Here is a 12413-nt window from a genome sequence, read left to right as displayed (position 1 = left end):
CAGGGGTCCCTTTACCTTTACCTTTAAAGGCTCCTGGCAAAGCTAAATAGTAATGTATGAAGTAACTCCCAGCGACAGCCCCTTTCTTTTGTTGGATTCTGACTTGCAATGTCACAAGGCTCCATTGCTCTCTGTTGCTTATGTAATCCTGAATCTGAGTGTATGAGTGTTGATAAAAGGGTGTCAAAGCCCAGGAACGGCTGTGGCTCAGGTGTAGAGCATCTGCTTTGCATGCAGAAGGTCTCAGGTTCAATCCCTGGTGTCTTCTCAGTAGGGCAGAGAGAAACTCTTATCTAAAAGTATGGAGAGCTGCTGCCAGTCAGTATAGAGCTACCGTATTTTTCACTCTATAGGACGCACTTTTTCCCCTCCAAAAATTAAGGGGAAGTGTGTGTGCTACCATAGAGCGAATGCAGGCTGCACGGCTAAGCCCAAAGCCAGAACAGGGAGACGGAACACTGCGGAGCACTCCGTCTCGCTGTTCTAGCTTGGGGATGGCTGCGCGCAAAGCCTCTGCAGGGCAGCGGGGGGCCTTCACGACACTGCCCTGCAGAGGCTAGAAAGGCTGTTCCCAAGCCAGAACAGCAAGACGGTCTCGCTGTTCTAGCTTGGGGATGGTAGCCGCCTGAAGCCTCCAGAGTGCAGGGGAGTTCCCGCTGCACTCCGGAGGCTTTGGGTGACTGCACCTTGAACGCACCTTGTTTTAGAGGGGGAGAACAAGGAAAAAAATGTTTTTCCCTGTTCTCCCTGTCCTATGGTCCGGTGCGTCCTATAGAGCGAAAAATACGGTAGATGGATCAATGGTGTGACTCATTATAAGGCAGCTTCCTGTGTTCTTCTCCTCTTCTGCATTGACTGGCAGCTGCTGTCCAAGGTCTCAGACAAAAGGGTCCTTTTGGTCCCTTGCTATTTGAGGTTCTTTTTAACTGGCAGTGTCAATTAAGGACCCGCAGCCGACCTGCAACCCATCCAGATGTTTCTAATTCCAAAATTCATTGTACCACCAGCACCCAAGGCAGCAGTAAATAACCTGCAAGTTGCACAACATAAATTTTTTGAAACTTCATGTGTAACCTGAAAAGGGGAGAACTGGGTATATGTTTGGTGTGCAAATGTGCCCCTAGTTTTTCTTACGCTCATTGTTCCCCACACTCTGACCTGCGTGAGAGGAAACAGGTCAGTTGTCTCATTTTGGGATACCTGCCATCTGCACAGATGTGAAGCTTACGCCTAATTTCACCTAGTTGCAAAATGTGATACAGGCCGTCTTGCGTGCTGATGGGGAAAACTAAACGGCTGTTTCCCTTAACCCAGTTTCCCTTTATGCTTTTGAAAAGGATCCTGACAAGTTCCAGTTTGGGCGGACCAAGATTTTTTTCCGGGCGGGCCAGGTGGCGTACCTGGAGAAACTACGGGCGGATAAGTTCCGTGCAGCTACCATCATGATACAGAAGACGGTGCGAGGCTGGCTGCAGAGAGCAAAATATCAGAAGATGAAAAAGGCAGCGCTTAAAATCCAGAGGTATACCAGAGGACACCTGGCACGCAGGTAAGCAGTAAAACACACGTTCTCATGAGGGCAGTGTAAGAGATACGCATTGATGCTGATAACTTTGATGTCTACTTCAGCTTTATATGTTGCAACCCAGTACATAAGAACTTGCAAAGCTGCCATATACTGAATCTTGGGGATGTGTAACTAATATAGTGACCTCCAGATGGAGTCCAACAGCAGTGTCCATCAGCCCAAGCCAGCACAACGAATGGTCAGGGATGGTGGGAATTGTTTATTTATTAATTATATGTCTGTACTGCCCTTCATCCAAGGACCACAGGGCAGTTTACAATACAAAAACACATAACGTTGTTGGCACCCGTCTGTCTAGAGAGAGTGTGTCTCTTACATGAAGGTGTTTCATCGATGGAAGTGCTGCCATTGAAAAGTCTGGTTTCCTTGAAGCTTCCAGGTATCAAACTTCTGGCCAGGGTGATAATGGTGCAACCATGCTTCACACAGCAATGAACGTGGCATCAGTAGCCTCCCCAGCTAATGTTCCTTGTTATTTCTACTACTTTCTTGTAAGTTGCTTTGAGACACTTTGGTGCAGAAAGCCACAAATTAATATTATTGGGGGAAGTCATGTGCTTCAAATGTACATTGAATGCCCTTTAAATATACGGTGTGGCTCTCCCCACCCCCTAATAATAATAATAATAATAATAATAATAATAATAATAATTTATTATTTATGCCCCACCCATTATTTATACCCCGCCCATCAGGCTGGGTTTCCCCAGCCACTCTGGGCGGTTCCCAACCGAATATTAAAAACACAACGCAGCATTCAACATTAAAAACTTCCCTAAACAGGGCTGCCTTCAGATGTCTTCTAAAAGTCCAATAGTTGTTTATTTCCTTGATATCTGGTGGGAGGGTGTTCCACAGGGCGGGTGCCACTACCGAGAAGGCCCTCTGCCTGGTTCCCTGTAACTTGGCTTCTCGCAGAGAGGGAACCGCCAGAAGGCCCTCGGAGCTGGACCTCAGTGTCTGGGCTGAACGATGGGGGAACCATGTCCTTGCCGAGCAAGTATTGTTTTAAATAATTTGCTCTAATGTTTTGTGTCCCTTTCCCTTTGGAGCAAACCTTGAAGACTATATATTATTTGGGAATATACAACAAATGATTCCTCTCTTGCAGTGGGCGAAAGTCTTTTTCACTCATTCTGGCACCTGCATTGTCCTTGTGTGATAGACTTGGTTTCTGCCATATGATAAGAACAGAGAGCCCTGCAGGAATCAAACGCAATAGGAAATTGGATCAGCCACCTCCACTTTCACAAGTTCTTTTTTTTTTAATCGCTCCGAGCAAAGAATAAATAATAAAATCCAATGAGGCACACTTAACCATCTCGAAAAACTTGAGGTTTTATAAATATTTATTGAAAGAGGTGTAATAACGAGCTGTCGTATATTCCACAAGCCAATACTCTGATCTGCAGTACTACATGAGGATTCTAACTGCATCCCAAATTAAGAACCATGTAGGAACCGCTTGCAGTTCTGCTCCTAGATGTTGCCAAACCAGTGCACATTGCTTTAAATGTCAAATCAATTTGCTGCCGTTGTGCTGGATTCCTCGTAACCAGTAGTTACGCTGCACTACACTTGCTTTTGGTGCTGGGGGACTGGAGCAGCTAGCCGCGATGAGGATGTCTTTTAGGGCTTTAAAATTTAAGGTCGGGATGTGAAAAGCTAAGAGAAACGGAGTCGGTTTATGTGCTACATTTTATTTCAATCCTGGAAGAGCATTAACAACTTTTCGGACACCGTAGCAAAGTTTAATAGAAGTTGCCAGGCAGAGCCGGATCGTCTGTTGGGCAGACAATACATTTGTCCCATGTGGTGGCCTTAAAAGGGCTACCCAGCAGCCACCTTCTACACACCACCGATGTCTTCAGTGGAGCTTACAACCAGTGAAGAATTTAGAATGCACAAGTAGTGAAAGGGTATGGGGAGCAGTGGCAGAGGAAGCCGCTTGGGCATCTGGGGTGGCGCGCCCGGGGCAGGGCGCACTGCCCATAGGGGCAGCGCACTCCACAGGGCCTCCAGAGTCTGCCTGCCTCCTCCCACTCAGCCACCCTACTGCTGGGGGGCAGGCAGCAGGTGGACTATTTGGGCAGAGCAGAGACTGCGCACGCCCAAGCCACTGCATCTTTCCTAAGAGAGACGCCCCTGATGGGGAGAATTTGTTTCCCCACACTTCCCAATGCACTTTCCATATCACAAGAAGTCTGGGTTGTTCTCTTTCTGCTTTGAAGTGAGCAGCTTACCACCCAAGTGCTGCCAAACCCACTTGAATTGTGCAACTTGAATTTGCTGATAATGTGATTTGACTCTCATGGCTGTCCAGGAGCAGCAGCCTACGTTAACAGAGGAAGGGACTGCAGCATCACCCCATCTCACTCCACCGGCACCCCCAGCTTAATCATGTGTTTCTAATAAATTAAGACGGATGCAAATGAGAGACAGTGTGTTTTGCACAACTGGAACACAACGAGTCTTGGGGTGAAGACTGAGAGACATTCCAAATGGTGGTTTCGACACTCATTTGCTGCATTTGGGGGGCGTTTGTTTTCATGGCAAGAACGTTAGCCACTTCCACCACACTTGGTGGAAGTTCCGACTTCAGATCCTCCCAGGAAACCCTAATTGAGAACTGAGCATACTCAGCAGCCAAATAACATCGAGTGTCAATTTGGAAAGAAAATCAGTGGGCATACAATGGAGCAGCCTGGATCAGGGCATGACTGGCTGTGACCCTGGACAGGAACCATTACTACTAGTGAGGGAGGACACATTGCAAAATTTGGTTGCAGGTCTCACTTCTTCTTGTTGTTGTTGTTGTTAAACCTTTTAATTCTTGCACTTTTACAGACTGGCTGACCGTCTTAGGAAGACGAGAGCAGCCATTGTCTTACAGAAACAATATCGGATGTTGAGGATCCGCCGGGCGTACCAAGCAATCCACAGGGCTGCTGTCACAATCCAAGCCTTCACCCGAGGAATGTTTGTCAGAAAGACCTATCGAAAGGTAGGCTTCTTCTTTTCGAAAATACGTTTCCCTCTCAGTACACAGAAAACTTCCAACTTGACCTATCAGCGTTCTGCCTGGCACTTGTCTTTGCATTTTGTATTTGGTTGGAGACAGTCGTGGCCTTCTGAAAACAGCCGCAACACCTTTCTCCCACCCACAAACCCAGCTTCTAATTTTGTGTTACAGTTGTACATAGCAGCAGATTAGAAGCTTGATGGTCCAGTTCATTCTCAGGTCAAGGAATTTATGAAAGCTCAGCTTGGAGCCACCGCCTTGTGCTTAGGGTTTGGGGAGATGCATGTTGGTGTTGTTACTAGCCATAGGTACCCATGACACTTGGCCTTCCCCCTAATTTAGACTGAACCACACTGGAAGCCTGCAGAGATCTCCTGCAGCAGAAGACTGTTGGTTTGGAAGGCATGAACAGTGTTACCGAACCACCAACACCACTTTTTTAAAAATGAGAACTGTCCTAAACTCTTTTGTCTCCAGCTCTGCATGCAGCTTTGCCGCTGATCACTCGCTGACTTGATTGTCATTTAACACTTCCAGATGGTTGCTATTCCTGAGTGGGATTCAATAGCATGCTGAAAAATTCAGGTTGCACAATTATGGTTGGTTGGGAGGTCTTCTGCAGCAGACACGCTTCCCAAGAAGACGGGACTGATTTGCAGTAAGGAAATTGATGGGGGAAATGCACAGGAAGATTTGGGATAACACTTGCTTTGACGCAGGGTCATCTAACCTCCCCACAAACAAATTGAAATGAATGTTCATTAACCAGCCAACATCATCTAATCTCCCTGCAAAGAAACCAGGACGAATGCTGTATAAACAGGTCATTTGGAAGTGAACTTTGTCTGTGGGCAGGATTGTAGTGTTGACTTTATTGAAGACCAGTGTTATCTACTTGTGATTTGATCTGAGTTGCCTGTATTTATGAGGCATTCGGCACCTTGCTAAGCTGATTTTTTCCATCAGGGCAAGGATTTCCACTTGCAAGATGCAATGACCCCTCCCCACTCCTTCCCCAAACGCTATTCTAAGGTTCTTCCAACCACCCCAGAGCCAGTTTTGGGGGTGTGGAGGAGCATGAAGGAAGCCCCTTTGCACAAACGGAAATCCTTGCTCTGAGCTTCCAGTAACAGGACTCCTTAGGTGAATACACCTTTTGAGTCCCAAATTAGTTGTGGTCTTAACAATTTGACCAAAGCTACACTGTGTCTCTTATCTCGGCTTCCCATCCGTAAAATATTGACAGTGACATTCAATTCACAAAACAGTGTGGAAACACAGCAAATAGTTTGGAGCAGACTGCGCAAGGGAAATTACACAGGGAGCTGCCTTATTGCCAGGTCAAACTTTTAGCCCATCTACTCCAGTATTGTCTACTCTGGCAGGCAGCACCTCTCCTGATCCTTCCCATCACCTGCTGCCTGATTCTTCTAACAGCAGGGCAAGGATAATTTCAGACTTGAACCCCTATCATTGGGTCACTCTTCCTAGAAGAACAAAAGGAGTTTGTTCTTTTTTTTTCTGACATGGAAGCTTGTCCATTTTCAGAGTCCAAAAGCACTAGCTGCTCTTATTTCACGGCTCAAGCTGCCCAGGCAGAAGCAATTCTTCTGCAGCCTCTCCGAGACTGCTAGTTTAATGAAGCTGTTCTCACAGAGAGGTGCCCCGTGGCAAAGTGGAAATCTGGAAATGTCATCCGTATCAGCCACTCAGTGGAGAATTTACCTGACAGAACAGGTATTGGAATTACACTTGAAAACGCATCTGCTTGGTGAAGTCACTTTTACAGCTGGTCCTAATGATCTCTCTCCTTGTGGTGGCCAGTGCTTCTTCCACAGGGGCAGCTGCCTACTTGTGGCAAAGGGTATCCTTAGGTTCATTCACGGAGAACAGGAGCTGTGACCTTAAGTCTGCCTTCCCCTTCAATTTGGCAGACAATTCAGAAGCCCCTTTTTCTGGGTCCCACAAAAGAAAAAAAGCAGCTGCTCTGCGATCACCCAGTCACTCACCTGGGTAGAGTAATTTCCAAATCTACTTTTTAAACCTGTCTTTGGAGTCACACAATGCCTTCATTTTTAAATGTGCATGCACCATTCAAAATCTGCCTCAAGTTGCATGAACTTTGTGCTTTTTGCATTCATAAACCCAGCACAAATGTCAAGTGGGAAGCAGTATCACGTGCATTTGATTTTTACAGAATTGCTTTGCTGGATCAGACCTGGATTCATCTAGTCTGCTTCTGTTTGCCTCTATATCTGGTCGTTCCATTTAGCTATCATAGCAAGTAGCTGTTTGAGAGACCCCTTTCTCCGTTATTTTTTCTCTTGCCTTTTTTCTCCTCTCAAGGCATCCAAGTTAGTTGTCATCACTCCGTCTTGTGAGAGTGCCATAATATTATATGGTCTTATATTATGCACTTGGGTGCATGGATGGCAACATTAAGAAGCAGTTTTGATCTCTCTAGAAAATAGTATGAAGCATTGAGAAGGAGGAAGAATGTTTGGATGTGGTGCTGTTCCCATTGGCACTGTGGAACATGCCACACAGTGTGACAAACAAGAAAGTGTGTCTAACTGCTGTTACTAACAAATGTGGAATTTGGCCATTAATGTGTTCTGAACAGCACCAGTGTTAGAACACTATAGGTGGAAAACATCTGTCGCCCCATGACCTGCATGTGAACCGTCTGGGCAGGGTGGAGCATGAAGATGGCCAGTGTTGGATGGCAGAGTCCTGAACTAGATGGCCATTTGGTCTGATCCAGGAAGGTATTTTTCATGTTTGCTGTGTTAGCTATGATACGATTGATGAAGTGCTGCAGAAATGAGTCCTTGGTTAACCTGAGGTTCCTGTGGTATGAAAGCTATACATCAACTGTATGATGCAACGACTAACCTTGGCAGCATTCTTCATACTGGTAGAGAGAAACTGCAACAGCTATAACAACAGCTACGGCTACACCGATGGGGCCATACTATATTGCCGTCATGGGCTCTTCTCCCCTGCCCTCCCCACTTCTCCTGAGGGTCACTTCATCCCTGTGTTTTGCAGATGCTCATGGAGCACAAAGCTACCATCATCCAGAAGCATGCCCGAGCCTGGCTAACTCGGAAGCATTTTGTCAGGTTCAGAAGTGCGGCTGTAGTTCTCCAATGCTACTTCAGGCGCATGAAGGCCAAGCAAGAGCTGAAGGCCCTGAAGATAGAGGCGAGGTCAGCAGAGCACTTGAAGAGGCTCAATATTGGCATGGAGAACAAGGTGGTTCAGCTGCAGAGGAAGATAGATGAACAGGTAAACCCTCCATGAGTCCTGCTGTGTAGTGTATATTTGGACCTCTCAGCTGCTCTGGATATAGGTGCATGGGTGGGGAACCTGTAGCCCTCCAGCTATTGTTGGGCTGCAATTCCCACCCTTCCTGACCATTAGCCATGCTGTCTGGAGCTGATGAGAGCTCTAGTCCAGCAACATCTGGCAAGCTACAAGTTGTCCACCGTTGTTGATACTGTCTTTCCATGCCCACAGAATATTCTGCAGCTGCATCACCAGAGATAGCAAAGAGCTTTAATCCACCTTAAGCGTTCATTTACCAATATATGTATATGTGTGTAGCTAGTTGGATACAATTAAGTTTGGGGTACTCCTTTTACTCTTGCCCCTACTGACAGCCTGACCCCAATAATCACGTGCTTGCCTTTGTTCAGGCTCAATATTTTCAGGAACTTGTTTGTTTGTTTGTTTGTTGCATTTGTATCGAACCTTTTCTCCAAGGTACTCAAGGTGGCATATACGGTTCTCCCCCTCCTCAGTTAATCCCCACAACAACCCTGTGGGGTAGGAAGGGGTGAGGGCCAGTGACAGACCCAAGGTCACCCATTGCTGAGTGGAGAGTTGAGTCCTGGTCTTCCAGATCCTAACGCTAACCACTACGCCACGCTGCCTCTTCAGCTGGGCTGCTGCTCAGAAATATCAGGCAAATAATAATAGCACGCATCTCTGTAATAGCACGCATAATTCGCAGCACCGTTGCTTTCTCTCGCGTTTGTGTGTATCTCTTGCTTTATTCAGGACACTTGTCCACTGTGGCAAATTCACTTTGGAAATGGAAAGCTACAGACATTTGTTCCATCCCTGTGGTTGGTTCCTATTAGTAGAATCCATCATACTAAGACATGCCTTCTTGTGTCAGACAAGTAGAAGTCGTCAGCCTCCAAGGAAGCAGTTCTGTAAGAAGAGGGGGGCTGAAAATCAGGGCTGGGGGAGGGAAGCTTGGTCAGTTGAATCAAGATCTTCTTAGCTTTTTGTCAGTCCAGTAGGTAACATGACTTGGAATGGGTTAAATGGTATACCCACCCAATCAAGAAGTCAGGTGGGGTTTGGGGTGGGGTTAGGGAATTCATGAGTCTTGCAGGTTAGCCAGGAAGTCAAAACCTCACCCTGAAGGGCCCTAGTTATTGTCCTGTCTGGCTCTGCATCTCACATCACCACAGGGACAACCATTTCTGAGCAGAGCTCTTGGATTGAGCAACTTCCTGAAGGTCAAAAGATGGCAAACAGAAATTGACAACTTGCTGATCTTCAATGTGTGCAGTTTTTTGTTGTGTTTTTTAAAAGAGCCTTGCTTAACCTTGGCTCAGACTGAATTAAGGAAGACAATTGTTGAGTCCTGAAGAGAAATCCCTCTTGTGTACAGATTGGCTGTGATGTTAAAAGGGAGCTGCTACAGAGCCAAGCTTTCCTGCTAAAGCCTCCATTGTGCTGCTCCTCCATCGCTTATCTCTATTGACTGCCAGAAAAGCCATGCTAAGACAACAATAAAGGAGATAGGGATCTTTAGCCTGTGATGCATTTTCTGATTGGGGAAGGCAAGAGAAGCACTGAGTTCTAATTTGGATGAGAGGTGCAGATACTGGAGGATTTTCTCTCTCTAGACAAGCATACAGATTTAGAAGGGGCCTCGGTGGTCTGATCTGTTGGCCTTGCTCACGACATTTGTAGCTAAATAAGTTACTGATTGACATCTGTCAAATTTTTAAAAGCATACATTTATTCTGACAGAAGAACATAAGAGGCGGCAGCTGGATCATGGTAATGGCCCATCTAGTCCATCATTCTGACATTGGCCAACCAGATAGCCATGAGAAGCCCACAAGCTCATAACTCACCTCTCCTTATAAAACAAGCTTGTTCCTAAAAGTGAACAACAAATGTCGGGAATTGTCAAAAACAACTGGTGGGGGGGTACCAGGTTGGTGAAGGCTGGCATAAGCTTCTGTGAACAAGAGCAGACTTCCATCAGATGCCTTGAATATGATCCTCAGTTTTTAGGTTGGAGTAAAGGATGTGGGTGGCGCTGTGGGTTAAACCACAGAGCCTAGGACTTGCCAATCAGAAGGTTGGCAGTTTGAATCCCCTCGACGGGGTGAGCTCCCATTGCTCAGTCCCTTCTCCTGCCAACCTAGCAGTTCGAAAGCACGTCAAAGTGCAAGTAGATAAATAGGTACCGCCCCGGCGGGAAGGTAAACGGCGTTTCCGTGGGCTGCTCTGGTTCGCCAGAAGCAGCTTAGTCATGCTGGCCACATGACCCGGAAACTGTACGCCGGCTCCCTTGGCCAATAAAGCGAGATGAGCGCCGCAACCCCAGAGTCGGTCACGACTGGACCTAATGGTCAGTGGTCCCTTTGCCTTTACCTAAAGGCAGGGGAGGAATAAAGTTGGGAGTCGGATGGCACTGGACTTAGTTTTGGTGCTTGTTATTCTTGAGGGTGTCCACTCCTCCCGCCCGCACCCTTAATGGAGACTCGTGATGATTGAATCTCAAAACCTCTCATCAGCGTTGATGTAATCGTCTCTAAATTGTTTGCTGCCCATCATTTTTGCTGAATTGGCAGAAACGTTGTTGACTCAGCACATTCTGCATACGGTTTTTTCTTACGCTCGTCTACTGAAATGGTGAAGGGTGTGAAAGAGATGTTAGCCTTCCCCCTTACGACACATCTTTCACAGTTTAATTATATCTGCCTTCATGGATGTTTGTGATTGTGTTTCACCAGCTTTTCGTCCTCAAGCTTGCTCAGATCCCTGTGACAAAAGGGGTGAACATGTCAACAGATTAGATCAGAGTTTTGTGGGCATTGCTGAACCACAGGCATCAGTGCTCTCCTGCTGCCCGTTAATGTGTTCCTGCTTATAAAAGGAAGAAACAAAGTTGATCCGAGATTATTTTTTCCACACAAATCAGTGCTGCTGGCTGTTAATTAGTCCTCAGCGTGGATTTCCTAGGAATATCAGGCCAGCCTTGCTGCCTGTTTGGACTTGATGCTCTAAGTGCCCTGGGCTCACACAGTCTTCTTCAGAACATTTTAAGAACGTAAATGTTGATGTAGCCGTCGGCTCTTCAGCAAAAGAATTACTGCTTCTGCCTCTTCAGCCAGCTCTTTATCTCCCGCTACTGCCACCCCGAGCCTCCAAGCAATTCACTTAGGCTTCTCAAATATAGTCTTAAAAGATACTTAACGACTCTCCCAAACCACCTTTTACTCTAATTTCATTTCAGGGCCTGCCTGATAGTTACAGCTCTTGTTCATTTTGATGGCAGACCTGTTATAAGGTATCTTCCTAAGTACTCCCTTCTCAGCATTTAAAATCAGAAATGGGGGGGGATCTGCCAGTACTGGTGTAACCACTTTCCTACCTGATCCCACAGACTTCCTTTGCCACTCTGCTAGTCTTGAACAAAGGAAATTCAAAGGGAGACTGCAGCATGACATAATCATCATCATTTTATTATTTATACCCCACCCATCTGGCTGGATTGCCCCAGCCACTCTGGGCGCCTTCCAGCACATATGAAAACATAACAGAGTGTCAAACATTAAAAAAAAAAAAAAACTTCCCTATACAGGGCTGCCTTCAGATGTCTTCTAAAAGTTGTATAGTTCTTTATCTCCTTGACATCTGATGGGAGGGAATTCCACAGAGAGGGCGCCACAGCCGAAAAGCTGCTCTCTCTGCCTGGTTCTCTGTAGCTTCACTTCTCACAGTGAGGGAACCACCAGAAGGCCCTTGGAGCTGGACCTCAGTGTCTGGGCAGAAGGATGAGGGTGGAGATAATCAGGTACACATTGCTGAACTTCCTGATGAATTGCATCATCTGTTGCTTTAATTGGAATAATGAATCTTTCATCACATACCATGTGTTAATTGTCTTATCAATTTCAATATGCTTGTGTTGCTTGGCAAGCTCCCAAACCCTCCTGAGATGTTAAGGAATAATGACACACAAGACCAGTATTTTAGGTTAATGGGCTAAAAAAGACCACAACTTGGTTGGTTACAGAATGTGAATGGTATTGGCTTAGGCACTGGAAACTAACCGAGTATATCTGACTCCTGCCTGTCTGCAGGAAGTCTCGGAAGGGTTAACCACCAGTGGGGTTAGCCCTGCTGATGCACATCAACTAGGAACTCCCCCAGGGTCATGCCATGGCCCAAGCCCCCCCCCCATCTGGGGCTTCGGACAGAGACCACACCCCTTGGATTCCTTCAATGGAATACCCTTGAATTAGGAGGAGTAGGTGCTGGCCACTACCTCCCCTCCCCTCCAACTTACTAAAGAGCCTAACCTTAGGAAGGGAGGGAGAACTGCGCAATCAGGAAGCAAAAGGGGATGACTCCTCGACCTCGGGCAATTTAAATAGCTCAAGCCACGCCCCCGGACCGACCGCATTGGTGGGTCCAAGGGATGATGCAGCCAAGGACTGCAATGGTACTGGGGCTATCCTGCGCCATGCACGTGGGTCAGGC

The 12413-nt window shown here is 46.6% G+C and overlaps 2 protein-coding genes across 8 annotated transcripts in view; one reads left to right on the top strand and one right to left on the bottom strand.

Annotated features, from left to right (window-relative positions):
* LOC310744435 (uncharacterized protein) overlaps window positions 1-12413 on the bottom strand; it is a 399988-nt gene that overhangs the window by 56092 nt on the left and 331483 nt on the right. The gene's annotated exons all lie outside the window — the stretch shown is intronic.
* Window positions 1-12413, top strand: part of MYO5B (myosin VB) — a 298992-nt gene that overhangs the window by 223858 nt on the left and 62721 nt on the right. For 5 of the 7 annotated variants that reach the window (XM_083575483.1, XM_083575480.1, XM_083575478.1 and 2 more), the window contains exons 19-21: window positions 1338-1549; window positions 4436-4592; window positions 7662-7901. In XM_083575483.1, the coding sequence (XP_083431609.1) occupies window positions 1338-1549; window positions 4436-4592; window positions 7662-7901 (609 nt within the window). The remainder of the gene's footprint in view (window positions 1-1337; window positions 1550-4435; window positions 4593-7661; window positions 7902-12413) is intronic. The other 2 variants (XM_083575484.1, XM_083575482.1) reach the window with 1 other exon arrangement.

Source organism: Podarcis filfolensis (genome assembly GCF_964270895.1).
Source record: "Podarcis filfolensis genome assembly, chromosome: 11".
Lineage (NCBI taxonomy): Eukaryota > Metazoa > Chordata > Lepidosauria > Squamata > Lacertidae > Podarcis > Podarcis filfolensis.
Note: the sequence above shows the minus strand (reverse complement) of the source record. Positions and strands in the feature narration are given on the sequence as shown.